The sequence below is a fragment of the Saccopteryx bilineata genome, chromosome 6 (assembly GCF_036850765.1).
Source record: "Saccopteryx bilineata isolate mSacBil1 chromosome 6, mSacBil1_pri_phased_curated, whole genome shotgun sequence".
NCBI classification, from domain to species: domain Eukaryota; kingdom Metazoa; phylum Chordata; class Mammalia; order Chiroptera; family Emballonuridae; genus Saccopteryx; species Saccopteryx bilineata.
Window position 1 is genome coordinate 559,830 of NC_089495.1, and position 17,368 is coordinate 577,197.

A 17,368-nucleotide genomic window follows, 5' to 3' on the forward strand; every position below is an offset into this window, starting at 1 on the left:
TGCCGTCGGTGCGGCCCTGCAGCTGACTTCGGAGACGGTGCTTGGAGGCAGGTCAGCATCCATGGACAGCACCCCTGCCTCTGACGCTGCTCACGCACCTTGTGGCTGCGGCCATGGCTGCTGACCTTGTGGCACCTGTGGAGTCCGGAGGTGATGGAGCCTGGTGTTGACCAGTGAGCGTGGTGACCGAGCCACACAAAGGCCTGATTCCGAGTCACCCAGAGACCACGTGTGAGAGAGCGCTGCCCTCCCTCAGCGTCACGTGGGATAAAAATACCTGGTCCGATCGCATGGGTGCCGCCGGAATGCTGAGCCTGCGCAAGGAGGCATGTGGGAGTCCCCCGCGAAGGCCCGGCCGCCCTGGAGACGCTCAGCTGTGTCAGACGGTCTGTGCCCGTTTCTGTTTTCCCAGGAAGACCCAGTGGGAATCTGAGCATAGGCCAGGTGGAGTGCTCTTCCCTCTACTGGGGTCTCTGCAGCCGGCCTGGGCGAGGTGTGTCCTGTGGACAGTGGACGCAACGGCTCAGTGGAGGGGGCTTGCGCGTTTTAGGGGCCCAGGCACAGAGCTAATGGAGCCGTGTTCCCACCCACCAGGGTCTGAGACGTGTGTGCTCCTCCATGGGTGGGGCGTGCTGTTCCTCTCCTTACACAAATAGGACAGAAGAGTGTGAAATAGGGGTTCCCGTGAGTGTATTCCGGCCTGCACGGGGCAGGTTGGGGTCCCTGCCACCCCCAAGAAGGCCCCTCACCGGAGGGCTGTCCGAGGGAGGCCCCTTGTGCCCGCAACGTCAGGGAGGAGCACGCAGGCCCCTTTGGACAGCAGGGCTGCCCGGACGCGAGTCTGGACCGTGAGGAGGCGCGAGCCGGACACAGAGTTCTAGCTGAGGAGACGGGTCTGGGGGAAGCAGGGCGCAGTTCCGAGCCACCAGCACGCGGGGAGTCGGGCTTCTCGGTGGCTTTCGGTGGCGCAGGGAGACCCTAACCGGACACTGCGCAGCCTCCGCCCCTGCCCCGCCCAGCTGCTGTCGTCTGACTGCTTGCGACCCCTGGCCTCCCCTCGACCTGGCACAGGGCACCGCAGGGTGGGGCGTGCAGTCATCCTCCTGCCCTTGGCACAGGGTGACCCCTGTGAGACATTCCTGTCGCCCCGGGAGTGCCGTCTGGACGGGTGAGGGGTGGGGTGTGCGGTCGTCCTCCTGTCCCTGACACAGGGTGACCCCTGTGAGACATTCCTGTCGCCCCGGGAGTGCCGTCTGGACGGGTGAGGGGTGGGGTGTGCGGTCGTCCTCCTGTCCCTGACACAAGGTGACCCCTGTGAGACGCTCCTGTCACCCGGGAGGGCCGTCTGGACGGGTGAGGGGTGGGGCGTGCAGTCGTCCTCCTGCCCGACACAGGGTGACCCCTGTGAGACGCTCCTGTCACCCGGGAGGGCCGTCTGGACGGGTGAGGGGTGGGGCGTGCAGTCGTCCTCCTGCCCCTGGCACAGGGTGACCCCTGTGAGACGCTCCTGTCACCCGGGAGTGCCGTCTGGACGGGTGAGGGGTGGGGTGTGTGGTCGTCCTCCTGCCCCTGGCACAGGGTGACCCCTGTGAGACGCTCCTGTCACCCGGGAGGACCGTCTGGACGGGTGAGGGGTGGGGCGTGCAGTCGTCCTCCTGCCCCTGGCACAGGGTGACCCCTGTGAGACGCTCCTGTCACCCGGGAGTGCCGTCTGGACGGGTGAGGGGTGGGGTGTGTGGTCGTCCTCCTGCCCCTGGCACAGGGTGACCCCTGTGAGACGCTCCTGTCGCCCAGGGAGGGCCGTCTGGATGAGTGAGGTGTCCCCGTGGGGCGCAGCCCCGGGCCCCGCATGCTCTGTCCGTGGGAGCTGTCCTGTCCCGCTGCCTCTCCGTGGCTGCACACTCGCACGCGTCATCCTGGTCATACTAACCCGTCACACCCGTCTGGGCGCGCCAGCCCTGGTTGCTGTGCCGTGTGTGCCGACAGCGAGGGCTGCGTGGTCTGTTCTCCCAATTCCACTCCAGCCCAACCAGTGTCGACAGCGGTCGAGGTGAGATCCTGGCCACCCCACTGCAGTCTCCACGGCAACCGCATTTAATGAGAGCTGCTGTCGCACTTTGTTACAGTTCCAGCAAACACCAGCACAGCCACCCTGGGTTCACACTGCTCTGTGCCCGCCGCCCGCCTGCCGTCCAGGACCCGGTGAGACCCGTGTGGACAGTGCTGCTGCCGAGCACAAGCGGGTGACGCCGCCTCAGTCATTTGAGTTGATCTTTTTGTAAATCAAATTCGGACATCTAGTATACATATAGACGTACACATTTATCACGTATGCAGTGCGCACACGTCTAACCACACGTATGCAGTGTGCGCACACGTCTGACCACACGTATGCAGTGTGCGCACACGTCTGACCACACGTATGCAGTGTGCGCACACGTCTGACCACACGTATGCAGTGTGCGCACACGTCTGACCACACGTATGCAGTGTGCGCACACGTCTTAACCAGCCACCGGGAACCCGGGCGGTGGGGCTGGACCACAGATTGCAGGAGGAGTGACCACGGCCCCTCTGGGTCCTGCCCCTTCAGACCGCTGGCTCCCTGACCTACACTGAGACCGGCAGGTGGGGTCACAACGTACTAAACGGACCCATCTGAGACCCTCACTGTGTTCGGTGTCACCAGCGGAAGGCCAGGGTGGATGGAGTATTGGCCTCGAAGCCTGGTCACGAGGAGGGGGGTCTGGGTGAACACACGTGGAGAGTTGGAACGTGGAATTATCACTGTACTTCCAGGACGTGTGCCAAAATGATGACACGTGTTGCATGTGTAATGAAACCCCGTCTCTCCTGCATGTCTCATGTTGGATCCTGGGGAGGTCGGTGCCCGGGCAGGGTGGTGCCGCAGCCCACATGGGGTCCAGAGTGCAGGGCACGGTTGTAGAGGGCTGGTGGTCTGACCTGTTCTCCCAGCAGGAGGAGCGGAGATTTTGTTCTGGACCAAACTGACCCAGCTTGAATGACTGTTAAGCATTAAAGCTGTGCAGGCAGCTGTGAATGTTGGGGATGAGGCCCCCCTACAGCTCGGGGTCCTCACTGTGGTGCGACGCCCCGGGGGGCCCCACCAGCTGCGGGGAGCAGAGATGTATCATAACAACTGGCCAGTTTACAGAACTCTGTTCTGATGCTGACAAAGTCTGAGAAACCAGGTGCTGACCAGAGCGGAAGTGAGAAGCACGTGGCCACGTGCCTGAGTCGGTGCTCACGTGAGCGACCACGTGCCTGAGTCGGTGCTTACTGAGCGACCACGTGCCTGAGTCGGTGCTCACGTGAGCGACCACGTGCCTGAGTCGGTGCTCACGTGAGCGACCACGTGCCTGAGTCGGTGCTTACTGAGCGACCACGTGCCTGAGTCGGTGCTCACGTGAGCGACCACGTGCCTGAGTCGGTGCTCACGTGAGCGACCACGTGCCTGAGTCGGTGCTCACGTGAGCGACCACGTGCCTGAGTCGGTGCTTACTGAGCGACCACGTGCCTGAGTCGGTGCTCACTGAGCGACCACGTGCCTGAGTCGGTGCTCACGTGAGCGACCACGTGCCTGAGTCGGTGCTTACTGAGCGACCACGTGCCTGAGTCGGTGCTCACGTGAGCGACCACGTGCCTGAGTCGGTGCTCACGTGAGCGACCACATGCCATTCTCACAGAAACGGCAGCTGCTCCTGGGATTTCGGCACAAACCGCCACTCTGCTCAGTGACGTTTGAACAAATGTGCACACATCCCTCGGGATACACTAAACTGTGACTTGTTTCTCTCTTTGCAGAGGAAGAGGCCGGGGACCTCGTCCAGCCGGAAATCAGCTTCCCAGGGCCGGCGGAGGAGGATCTAGGTAGGCTGCCAGGACCAGCCCTGGTCACACATGCAGCAGGCATCACGGGCCTCAGGCTGGGAACCATCTGCACGTCTGTAGCTGTGAACCTTCCCACTAACATGTTTGAGCACATGTGTGACTCTGGAGTGTCCTACCGAGACCTAAGTAAAATGTGAAACTTTTAAAAAATAGTAGTTTATAAATGTTATAGAGCTTTAGGTGAGAGCACAGTTCCTACAAGTCACTATAGACTAATTATTAAGGCTTATTATCATTAATTATTAAGACCGTTGTTACTAAACATGGACAGATTGTTAACATCGTGGGCGCGAGTGACGTGATGACACGCTGTCCTTGCCTCCTTCCTCTGAGGGGGTCTCAGACGCGAGGGTCCTTCCGCTGCATCGTGTCAGGCAGCCCGTGACCTGAGGTCAGGTCACTGATGTCTCTCGGCCGGCGAGCGGGCGCCCTGGCTGCAGGCTGGGTGTCGTGGGCCCTGCCCCCAGAGGAGCTCTGACTTGCTGTGTGCTGGGGAAAGTGGGGCGCAAGTTCCACTGGACGCTGTGCTGACCGGGGAAGCTGGGCCGCGGCAGCCGTGGTCGTCTGAGCAGTGCGGTGTCGACGACCTCCACAGTCCGGGAGAGGCTGCGTGGCAGGCTCTGGGCTCCATGCCCCCTCCCCCGCGCCTGCTGGCGTGGCCACTCACTCGCCCGAGAGAGTCCCAGCTCCCCGTCCCACGGGGGCCACGGCGGCCACAGGCCATTGAACGTGGAGGGCTGTGTTACAGCTCCTGAGTCGACTTATGTTTAAATTTGAATTTTTCTTAATTTATTTCAGGTTTTTAGCCAGTGACTCTTGCCCATTTGATTGCCTTAAAGAATAATATTGAAAATTGAAAGAGTCCATTTGTATCAAGTTGTGATTTCTTTTCAAGGAAATTAGGAACTAAAAAAGTTTGCTTTTCAATTTAAAATTATGCAAACAGGTGTAGTTCTGAAAGAATGATGGTTTGGTGTCCACTGTGACTGAGTTATAAATTTATATCTAACTTGCCATTCTCAACCGTCCTTTCTTCACATGGAACCGGCAAGTCGGTACTTTTACTTCTTGCTCCACAGGGGTGGCCTGTCTCGCAGAGACGGCTCGCACGGCCCTGGGCTTCACGAGGTGGCGTCACTGCGAGGGGTCCCTGGGGCCAGGTCTGAAGAGGCTTCCACAGGGACGACTCACTTGGCTTCTGTTCCCTGGGGGGTTGCAGCACTTGGTCCTGCGTGGGGAAGTCCTGACGTCACAGCTGTGCTCCAGGGCCAGTGCTGTCTGTGACAGTCCTTCAGAGTGAGGGGACGTGCTGGAATCGGAGACATGTGGGTGTCAGTGAGCCAGGTCCTGTGACTTGAGGTCACCTTGAATGATGGCTCTCGGGAACAATGAAGACAGTATCACCAAGAGCTCACCCACCCTGGGGTAGATACACATCTCAGTCAGCACGTGGCCCCTGGTGTCCTTCTCTTGGGCAGTGAGGACGAGACAAGTCAGGTGCGGTGCTAAGGTGAGGTCAAGGGGTCACTGCCGACACAGGGTCTGACAGGAGTCCCAGAGTAGGAGACTGAGTTTGTCCCACAGCCATGACTGAGCTGGCAGGGAGGGGGACGTGGCCAGAGGGTCAGAGCACCCCGTGGGCACATTGTTCCCAGAGAAAGTGCACTTTTGTGGTAAAATACTCAAACACAAAATTGACCGTTTGAACCATTTTTAAGTACCGCCCAGTGGCATTAAACCCCACATTGTAGCACAGCAGTCACCACCTCCGTGTCTAGAGCTTTCTCCTCCCCACACTGAGCCTGTGGGGTTACACACTCACTGCCTCCACCACCCGACCTGGTGCCCACAGTCTCCCTTCTTCCTCTGCGAGTCCGGTTCCTGCGGGCACCTTGTGTGAGGAGGCCAGGCAGGGTCTGTCTCCTGCGTCTGGCTTGTCCCGCTGAGCACCACGTCTTCAGGCTCACCTACAGGGGGCTTTCTTCCTTTAGAGGACGGAGGAATACTTTGTTGCACGGACAGACACATTCTGTGTATTCACTCCTCCGTTGATGGGCCCTGGGTTGTTCCCAGCTCTTGGCTACGATGAATAATGCTGCCATGAACACGGATGTACACGTCTCTCTGAGAACCTGTTAGCTGTCAGTCTGTTCCTAGGAGTGTGGTAGTTCTCTGTTGAACTTAGTGAGCTGCTCCTACAGTCTGGACATCGGGCAGAGCTGATGATTATAGAGTGAGAAGAAACAGAATTTTGAGGCTTTGGAGAGAAAGAAGCAAGAAGTCTTGGGGGCTGGGCTCTCAGAGCTTCCGAATGTGTGCGGGTTTTCCCACCGGAGCCGTCAGTGCCAAGGATGGTGGGAGAGGCAACGGCAGCCTCCAAACCCATGTCATGCCCGGCACAGAGGGGCGGCAGGAAGTACACACCTGGTTCCAGGCGTCTTTCTTGGCCCGTTCATGAAGCATCAAGCACCAGTCCTGGTTCCACTCATCGGTGTCACCAGGGAATAGCCCCAGGCCTAGACACCTTGCGGTGGTTCCCCCGGGGGCAGGCTTGGGTGCTGCCATCTCAGAAGTCCCCTCCGTCCCCGTCTGTGCACCCAGGCAGAGAGTACAGTGGAAGTGTGATCAGAAAATTAATGGGAAGGTTAAACAGGAAGAATGAAAGAGGGAGGAGGAAGAAGAAGAGGCCTGGCTTCTATCCCCAGTGTTATTATAAAAACCATGATTTCGCACATTTATTTTTTCAAATTGAGTTTTCTAAATTTTTCTCTTGACATTGAGGGGTTTAAATTACATGGGGTTTCTAAGGCCTTTCCAAGACTCAAATTAAGCTATAACTCTGCTGCACCAAATTAAAATGAAAAGCACCTCATACAGTGCCAGTGCTGCTGCAGCAGAATGCGACCTCGCTGTTTCAGAGGACGGGGGCGGGCACCGCAGGTCTCGTCACGCCCTGCAGTGTGAAGCCATGCCGGCCACTGTCCGGCCCGAATACCAGCCTGACCTCAGCCGGCCTCTGCCTCATAACACGCCAAAGGACCGGTGAGGGACAGTGACCGAAACCCTGGATCTCTCTAGTGACGGACAAATCAGTCACCTCCCAGGAAGTAAGAGCATCACCACAGCCGATCCTCGCTGTCCCTGTGTCACTCAGGGCAGATGCATTCTCTGACGCTCAAATAGTAAAACGTCTGATAGGAACTTGGTCAGGAGGAAACAGCCGTCTTATACAGGAAGATAAAGAAGGCTCTGTTAAATCAACCTAACGTCTGTGATAAAGGTGGATTGATGCGGCACATGCAGAAGACGAGAGTGGGAGAGGAAGACCTTCTCTTTGAGGAAGAGATGTTCTGAGGGAAGACCCAGACACTGTAAATTAAATTGCCTTACCAGTAATTTTTTTTATGACATTGGCTCATTATAGATGTTATTTCTAAGAAAGGCTTTTCTTCATTCTCTTGAATGTTAAATTTAAATCATTTGTAAAGAATGGGCAATTTCAAAGCATTTATGAGGACTGTTGCATTGATTGACCCAAATTTGCAGTGGTAAATCAATTGCAAATTGAAATGAGAAAAAGGCAAATTAAATGATCAATCAGAGAATATTAGGCTCATCTTCTATGCGACACAGCACTGAGAAAATGAACGTGCTCTGGGATTGTAAAAGTACCAGGCCGTGGTGATAGCACCAGCCTCCTGTGCGGCAGCACACGGATGGTGAAGATGGTTTTAGACAGTGGGACTTCCGTGTCCTCGCTCCCAGGTCTGCTCGCCACTTCACTGCACGCGTGTCTCATGGTAATTATGAGGTAACTTATTTTAAAAGAACTCCCTTCTAGCAATTTATATTTTGTCCTTTTACAAACACCCCGGCCATCCCGTAGACATGTCTCTTGGCAACGTGCTGGCCATCCTTGCTTAGAGTGGTACCTTGAAGTACAAGTTTAATTTGTTCTGTAACCGAGCTCATAAGTCAGTCAACTCGTATATCAACCAAATTTCTGCCATTTAAAATAACTGAAATAGATTTAATCCATTCCAGCCCTGTGAAACATCCCCAAACCATCCTAAATTATGAAAAAAGACATGTTTTTAAGAAACACACATGTATACTTTGCCAATGCATAACAATATATATGAAATAAAAGAAAAAGTGTTCTTTAGTACTATATTCTTACCTTGGAGACAGATGAGTGCAGCTAATGGAGGTGAATGGTGGAGGAGGAGGGAGGGAGGAGGGGATGCAGGCACTGTAGACACGTAAACTAAAACTGCACTTTCTTAACACTAAATGTATACTAAAACTGCATTTTCTTTAAACAAAACCAAAACTGCACTTTCTTTACTTAAAATGAAACCACAAAAACTTAATTATAAAAAAAATGCACTTTCTTAACATTAAACTTAATCTAAGCTTAACATTACGTATTTTTCATTTAATCATCACCTGTTTTTGCCTTTTTGGCTGCACTTTCGGCACTTTCACTTGCAGGACTTTTGAATAAAAATCTATCCAAAGAGGTTTGCTTTTGCCTGCCTTTTAAAATGTTACGGAAATGTGACAAGTGTCATTAAAAAGTGCTGAAGCACGACCAGTTGAAACTTTTTCTGGGTGTTTCTTTTCAGTGAAACTTGAAAGCTTCTCCCACATTGCCAGCATGTCTTTAATTTCACTTGTAGAAATCACTTCCTCCGACTCTACCTCCTCCTCACTACTAATCTCTTGCAGAAGCTCCGTATGTTGCATCATCTGTAGCTCCTTCAAGTCCTCAGTTGAGAGTTCCTCCTCATGTTCCTCGATGAGCTCGTTTATGTAACCCTCATCTACCTCCAGACCCATCGACTTTCCAAGGGACACAATCTCCTCCAACGCTTCTACCTCAGTCTCAGTCTCTGGTTCGAACCCTTCAAAGTCCCTGTCTGCAACAACATCAGGCCATAACTTTTTCCATGCCGAGCTCAAGGTTCTTCTTGTAACCTCTTGCCATGCCAAGTCAATAATGCGTAAACATATCACAATGTTGTAGTGATCTTTCCAAAACTCTCGAAAGGTTAGAATTGTATTCTTAGTCACCTCAAAGCAGTGGTGGAACAAGTGTTTTGTGTAAAACTTTTCAAAGTTGGAAATGGCCTGCTGATCCATAGGTTGCAAGATTGAAGTCGTGTTAGGTGGGAGGTAGAGGACTTTCACAAATTTGAACTCATCGACAATGTCATCTTCAAGGCCAGGAGGAGGGTGGGCTGGAGCATTTTCAAGGATTAGTAATGCTTTCATCGGGAGTTTATTTTCTTGAAGATATTTCTTCACTGCAGGACCAAAGACAAGATTTACCCATTCAGTAAAAAATTGCCACGTAACCCATGCCCTAGCATTGGCACGCCGCATGACCTGCAGTTTTTCTTTAAGAATCTTATGAGTCTTAAAGGCTCGAGGATTTTTGGAATGATACACTAGCAGTGGCTTTACTTTACAGTCACTGCTAGCATTTACACACAATGCAAGGGCCAGACGGCCCTTCATGGGTTTATGGCCTGGAAGCTTCTTCTCCTCTGCGGTGATGAAAGTTCTCCGGTGCGTATTTTTCCAAAACAATCCTGTTTCATCACAGTTGAACACTTGTTGGGGGATGTAGCCTTCCTTTGCGATAAACGCAATAAAACATGCAATGTACTCCTCAGCTACCTTAACATCAGCACTCACAGCTTCATCATGCCTCACCACTGAGTGGATGCCAGATCTCTTCTTGAAATTTTCAAACCAGCCGTGACTTGCCTTAAACATATCTTCCGCTGCCTCTTTTGAGGTTGATGGTTCTTTCTTCTTCAAGTCACCGTAAATAATACGTGCCTTTTCGAATATTACAGTCTCCATTACTGTATCTCCTGCCAGCTCTTTCTTTTCCACCCACACCAGCAGAAGCTTCTCCATTTCTTCATGGATATTTGTCCTTAATTGGGACAGAATTGTAGTTCCTTTTGCTGGATTTGTGCTCTTGATGGCATCCTTTTGTTTAAGGATGGTACAAATTGTAGGTGTATTGCAGTCATACAGCCTTGCCAGTTCAATCTCTCGTACACCACACTCATGTTTTTCTATTATTTTTTGCTTTACTTCTATCGACATCATTCTCTTCTGCTCACCACTGTCCTTTACACTCACTTTCTTTGGCCCCATCATAGCACACAAAAAAAGTTAGTAAAAAATGCAAAAATGATGCAAGAACGAGTACAGTGCACGAGATTCGACTTGATTCTCCGGGTGACACATGAGAAAGAACGAGATGCTGGTGTTGTGCTGCCGATACTGGACCCATGCACCAACGCACCAACTAGTGGCAGCTTCCTGAATCATGACTCGTATCTCAGAATTTCCCTCGGATATCAGAACAAAAATACAGACTGAGTTGCAGTTCGTATCTTAAAAAAAAAATTGTATGTTGGTCTGCTCATATCTCAAGGTACCACTGTATTTCCTTGTGGTAAGTTTCTAGAAGTTTGCAGGAATAGTGGGGGTGTGGCCATGTTGGTTCTGGCTGGCAGCAACGGTAATGATGCTTCTATTCGCTGCATTCCGAGCAGGAGCCACCCCCCCAGGGCCCCTCCCCCAGCTCCCTTAGCCTCCTTCACCTCCAAGTCCTGCAGGGCACGCTCGCTCTTTCTCAGCACCTGCTGGAAACTCAGGCCCAGGACAGGAGGCCGCTCTTTCCCAGCAGGTGACAGCCAGCTAAACCATCACCCCTGCGGCAGGGGTGTCCTGCAGGGAGTGGCAGACGCCAGTTATTCAAGGGAACATTCCAATAGCTGCATTTTATTTGGACAGTGTCAAGTTAAAACTTTATTTCTGTGCAGACACGTTAAAATTAGTTTGCATGTTATTCAAATTAGGTTATTGGGATTTTTCATTTAAATTGATGGAAGGCATTCTATACCTTTCTGTCTCAACATCCGTTTCTGACTTGCACGGCGGCTGAGCCTCACAGCTGCCAAAGGAGTTACAGCGCCATTCCCTGGGTGGGCTCCCTTCCCCGCACAGTAACATTGAATTGCTCCTCCATGCCTCTGTGCATGCATGCCCATGTCCGCGTCCACTTGGGTGCAATGACTGAACACCCTCGGCTGGGTGGAGACGAGTAATTTATTCCTCAGAGTCAGGAAACTCGAAGGTCAAGGTGCCGCATGGTCGGCCAGGCTCTGGTGAGACTCCCTCCTGGGTCCTGCAGGGCTTTTCACGGGGCCTCCCAGGCTGCAGGGGGAGGGTCTGGGCCTCTGTGGTCGGGAAGCAGATGCTCCCGGTGTGGTACAGATGCACACGCATGCAGACGAACAGCGTGTGGAGTCCTCACTCACTGTTCTCTTAAACTGACACATTCCCTGCAAGGACAAGGGGGGCCGGAGACTTCTAAAGTAAGTGAATGATGGTTTTTACATCACATGGTCTCGGTGGAAACAGCTCCGGGGGGAGAGAAGGTGATAGACATGTTGGATAACAGAAGATTCGGTTCATTGAACCCACCTTCTCCGCCAGTGAGTGGTTTTACTTTGTTTCGTGTCTGATAGTTTTTGTTTACATGACACTGATTTTTCCATGGCGGTTGCAGCTCAGTGGGCTGTGCATTCAGGTTCCTGAGTCGCTATCAGCCATTGTTTTAAATGAAGAGAAAAGAAAGGACAGGGTTATGTAGAGTGTACAGACAGAAAATATCAAAGTGCGTCACACACGAGAGTAAGTGTTGTGCATGTGTGTGTGGTAATTTCCCGTGTAAAACAGCTTTTATATTATGTAACTGACACATGTTGGAGCCTCGGGCAGGGAGGGCCTTGCCAAGCGGGGGGCAGGTGTGCAGCGTGATCCGCGGGCGAGGCCGGGAGCACAGTGGGCACCAGGCGGATGCTGTGGGCGGACCTCCTGTGTGGCCCGCGAGCCTTCCTTGTTCACCAAAAGGAAATGGGTGAGTGATAAGACAGCTGGCTGGCTGCCTCTGGGAGCGTGAGGGTGGGTTACCCTGATAATACCTGAAGAGGGTCACCACCCCAAGTGATAAGTGATAGCGCTTTCATGATTGTTGTCCTTGTGGTCATCACCCAAGAACGCTGCGAATCCAGGTGCAGAAGGTGTTTCAGAAGCTGTGGGGACAGGGTGGGCAGGGCGGCTGCTCCCTGCCCATGGCGTCCCTTCGCCTCCTTCTGGAAGTGATTTCCCTGCTGCCAAGTCCATTTGCAAATTGGAATAATTGCCAAGTCCATTTGCAAATTGGAATAATTGAAAACAGGCCTGCAAGACAGATTCTGGAGACCTTCAGTGTATACGAGTTTCTCTGCACCGTATGGGACTCCTAAGAAAACCTGCATGAAAAATGAATCTGAAGTCATCCATCAGAGGTCCCTGTCTTGAGGTCCCCGTCCCGTGGCTGTAGGAGTCCATGGGCGCAGTCAGAGGTCCCCGTCCCGTGGCCGTAGGAGTCCATGGGCGCAGTCAGAGGTCCCCGTCCCGTGGCCGTAGGAGTCCATGGGCGCAGTCAGAGGTCCCCGTCCCGTGGCCGTAGGAGTCCATGGGCGCAGTCAGAGGTCCCTGTCCTGTGGCTGTAGGAGTCCTCGGACACAATGAAATTTTAGAGAACAGTGGATTTATTTGGATGTGTGCACTATGGCTTTAGGAGCAGTCCATGAGAGGTCAGCTGGTGGGAGGACAGTGGACAGGACAGGTGTGTGCAGACCAGGAGGGGCTCTGCATCTGTCCATGGTGGTGACTCTCCACGCACACCAGGGGCATCAGGTGTGCAGGTGCTCAGCACACAGGGGCCAAATGAAATGGAAGAGGGAAAAGAATCAGCCATCTGCAGCCCCCTCGCCAACATTCCCTGCGTTCTGTGGGAGCTTCGTTCAGTAGGTTTAGTCCCATGACAGGCAAAACATGAGGACGTCTGAGAGCACAGGTGAGAGAATGAGCTGATCGTCACGGTAGCTGAGAGTTGGCACCTTTCGGGTCTGAACTGAGTTCAGCCCAGTGGACCCTCTCCCTCCCCCAGGGAAACCAGAATATAGCCTACCCAGTCCGTGCACCTTTCATAGGCAGAGGCAGCCAGTCACCTGACGCCTGACAGAGTCAGGTGCTGTTCAGCCGTGACAGATGGCATCTAGAGCACGCAGAGAACAGACACCTGCCTGTGTGCAGGTCCTGTCTGTGTGCTTCATGGACCTGGCCCACCTCTCTGACCTTCAGGGCGGGACTTGTCCCCAGGAACCTGGTGGAACGTCTCTGGATTTGCTCATCTCCGTGTCAGTGAAGGTAAATTCACCCAGAGACATTTTTTATACATAAGCACCCTTATTTTCATCACAACATGGAGCTGAAAATTACATTTCCACAGCGGGCGACAACCTCCGTGGGCACAGTGGCTGCATCATTTGCCACAGTCGCTGTATCACTCGGGTCAAAATGACCCAGAACTTGCTTAGAGATGGAAACGGAAACCTTGTGGTCCAGGTCCTGTCAGACCAGCACGAGCGGCAGGCCTGTTGTCTGTCAGCATCGGCTCCACTGGGTCATAAATTTGCTCTAGAATGAGCGCTAGCTGTAATTAGGACTAAACGTTTAGCAGACACTATTATGAGGGCTCCTAGTCCGTGCCCCTCAAGCATGTTCTGCACAGCCCCTAAGGCGGGCTCAGGCCTCGGGCCCATGGACCCCACGCTGGTGGGAGACACGGCACAGGTTGCCAGGAGGTGGCCACTAGCGAACACTCGTCAGACTCTAAGGTTACCGGGGAAGAGTGTGAGCTGACACACATGAACTTTAAATAAAAGAATGCTCTATAAACTTAAAAGTAACCTAGGAATTGTATTATACTCACCCTGATATGAACAAAGCGATTTATTTTGCCCAATTTTCTAATCGGAACATCACCCTGTTGCTGTTCATGCAACCAGTGGGTAAATTCCCCAAGGTGTCAGAGGTGGGATTAAAGCATGTGCACCTGAGGTGTGTGCTGGTTCCTTCTTGCACCTGACACACTAAGGCTTCACATCTTGTATTGTAGAATTGCAGCCCCAACATCCTCAGGTCCTCCACTGCACACTTCTGAGTGAAGCCGCAAATCATAGCAACCTGACGTGACAGTGAAACACCCACAGGGAAGATTATAATAATGAGAAACATGGGGGGACCTGAAGATGGCAGCAGAGTAGGCAGACGCACAGACTCCCAGCTCACACCACCAAACTAGAATACAAACTAATTTATGAACAATCAGCGTGAAAAACCAACTCTGGACTACAAGAACAGCTCTCAAAAACCAAGGAGCAGGCCCTGGCCGGTTGTCTCAGTGCTAGAGCGTTGGCCTGGTGTGCAGGAGTCCCGGGTTCAATTCCTGGCCAGGGCACACAGGAGAAGCGCCCATTTGCTTCTCCACCCCTCCCCCTCTCCTTCCTCCCGCAGCCAAGGCTCCATTGGAGCAAAGATGGCCCAGGCGCTGAGCATGGCTCTGTGGCCTCTGCCTCAGGTGCCAGAATGGCTCTGATTGCAATGGAGCAACACCCCAGACGGGCAGAGCATCACCCCCTGGTGGGCATGCCAGGTGGATCCCGGTCGGGCGCATGCAGGACTCTGTCTGACTGCCTCCCATTTCCAGCTTCGAAAAAATGCAAAAAAACCAAAACAAAACCAAGGAGCAAAGAAGAAGCCAAAACAAACCTGATAGGGAGCGCCTGAATCCCCTGCTTACAGAATCAGAGGGGGGTGAGGCTGAGAGCCCAGAGGGTCTCCTACTCCACAGAAAAGAGCAGAAAATACTGCTCAGAGCCACTTGCCTAGTGACCAGGGAATGAGGTGTGTTGAAAGGGCCGGCTTGTCTTCCAAAAAGAAAGGGATGAGAGAGAGACAGTGATGGGCAGAGGAATGCAGGTGACAACCTGAGAAGCTGACTCATCCAGTGCTGGAGGCGGCCATAGCTGGGGGAGGGGCTGATACTTCCACAAAACAAAATACTGAAGTGCTTCCAGGTCACAGACCTCCAGACATCTGTCCAGCTCCAATCAGCGCAACTAGACACTGCTGAAAACAAAAAGTGGGGAGGAGGGGCAGTAACTCAGGTCTCCGTGGAGATCTGAGATATACCTCCCCCTGTGGAAGCTGAGGAAACACCTTGCCCCCAGAGAGAGTAACTGGCAGAAGAGGCCTTCAGAGTCTCAGGTTATACCCACCACATTCCTGGATACAGTTTGAAATAAGCCCTCTGCTGAGATCAGTAAACAAGACTATCACCTGTTAAGAAAACAAACAAATCAAGACTTCAGAGCGGCCCAAATCCAAAAGTGGACTACAAATAATAGCTGATGCCAACCCAAGAAGACCTAGAAATAACACAATTGGATACTGGAGGCAGACAATACCAAGCCTAGACTCAACCAGCTCTACAAACAAAACACCCACACACACAGACATAATGAAAAGACAGAGAAGTGCAATCTAGATGAAACCACAAGAGAAACATCCAGGAAATGAACTGAGTAATATGGAAATAACCAAACTTCCGGATGCAGAGTTCAAAATAATGATTGTAAGGATGCTTAGGGATCTTAGAAAAACAATGGATGGTCATTACGAACACCTAAATAAAGAAATAGCAAATATAAAAAAGGATATTGAAATATTAAAAAAGAATCAGTTGGAAATGACAAATACAGTATCAGAAATGAAGACCACAATGGAAGGAATTAAAAACAGGATGGATGGAGCTGAGGATCAAACCAGCGAGTTGGAGGACAAGTGGAATGAAGCATGAAAGCAGAGAAGAAAAAAGAGAAGAGACTCAAAAAGTCTGAGGAAAATCTTAGAGAGCTCTGTGACAACATGAAAAGAAATAACATCCACATCATAGGGGTTCCTGAAGAAGAGAAAGAACAAAGGATAGAGACTTTGTTCAATGATATCATAGCTGAAAACCTCCCTAAATTAATGCAGGAGAAACTCTCACAAGTTCAAGAAGCATGGAGAACTCCATTAAAGAGAAACCCAAAGAAACCTACACCAAGACACATCATAATTAAAATACCAAAGCTAAGTGATAAAGAGAAAATATTAAAAGCTGCTAGAGAAAAAAAGGCTATCACCTACAAAGGAGCCCCCATAAAGATGACATCAGACTTCTCAACAGAAACACTTCAGGCCAGAAAGGAATGGCAAGAAATATTGAAAGTAATGCAGAACAAGAGCCTACAACCAAGACTACTTTATCCAGCAAGGCTATCATTTAAAATTGAAGGAGAAATAAAAAGCTTCCCAGACAAAAAAGAAAACAACAAAACTCAAGGAATTCATTACAACCAAACCAATGCTGCAGGAAATGTTAAGGGGCCTGTTGTAAACAGATCAAAGAGGGGAAAAAGCCTGACCTGTAGTGGCACAGTGGATAAAGTGTCGACCTGGAAATGCTGAGGTCGCCGGTTCGAAACCCTGGGCTTGCCTGGTCAAGGCACATATGGGAGTTGATGCTTCCAGCTCCTCCTCCTTTCTTTCTCTCTCTCTCCTCTCTAAAAAAAAAAAAAAAAAAAAAAAGGGAAAAGAATATAGCAAAAGAGGAATATAGCTTTAAAGAATAAAATGGCAATAAACAACTACATATCAATAATAACCTTAAATGTAAATGGATTAAATGATCTGATCAAAAGATATGAGTCCGATCAATAGGGTAGCTGCATGGATAAGAAAACAGGACCTGTACATATACTGTCTACAAGAGACACACCTTAAAACAAAAGATGCACATAGACTGAAGGTAAAAGGATGGAAAAAAACCATTTCATGCAAATGGAAATGAAAAAAAAGCTGGGATATCAATACTTATATCAGACAAAATGAACTTTAAAACAAAGGATATAGTAAGGGATAAAGAAGGTCACTACATAATGATAAAGGAAGCAATCCAACAGGAAGATATAACTATTATAAATATCTATGCACCTAATAAAGGAGCACCTAAATATATAAAGTAGGCTTTGATGGATATAAAAGGCAAGATCAACAGCAATACTATAATAGTAGAGAATTTCAGTACCCCACTAACATCACCAGATAGATCCTCAAGAAAGAAAATTAACAAAGAAACAGCAGACTTAAAGGACACACTAGATCAACTCGATTTAATAGATATCTTCAGAACCTTTCACCCAAAAGCAGAATATACATTTTTTTTTTGTATTTTTCTGAAGCTGGAAACGGGGAGAGACAGACAGACTCCCGCATGCGCCCGACCGGGATCCACCTGGCACGCCCACCAGGGGCGACGCTCTGCCCACCAGGGGGCGATGCTCTGCCCCTCCAGGGCGTAGCTCTGTCGCGACCAGAGCCACTCTAGCGCCTGGGGGAGAGGCCAAGGAGCCATCCCCAGCGCCCGGGCCATCTTTGCTCCAATGGAGCCTTGGGTGCGGGAGGGGAAGAGAGAGACAGAGAGGAAGGA

At 51.3% G+C, this 17,368-nt stretch overlaps 1 protein-coding gene across 2 annotated transcripts in view; it reads left to right on the plus strand.

Annotated features, from left to right (window-relative positions):
• The window catches only part of DLGAP2 (DLG associated protein 2), a 464,829-nt gene that overhangs the window by 342,651 nt on the left and 104,810 nt on the right, over positions 1-17,368 (plus strand). For both annotated transcript variants that reach the window (XM_066237265.1, XM_066237266.1), the window contains one exon: positions 3,826-3,891. In XM_066237265.1, the coding sequence (XP_066093362.1) occupies positions 3,826-3,891 (66 nt within the window). The remainder of the gene's footprint in view (positions 1-3,825; positions 3,892-17,368) is intronic.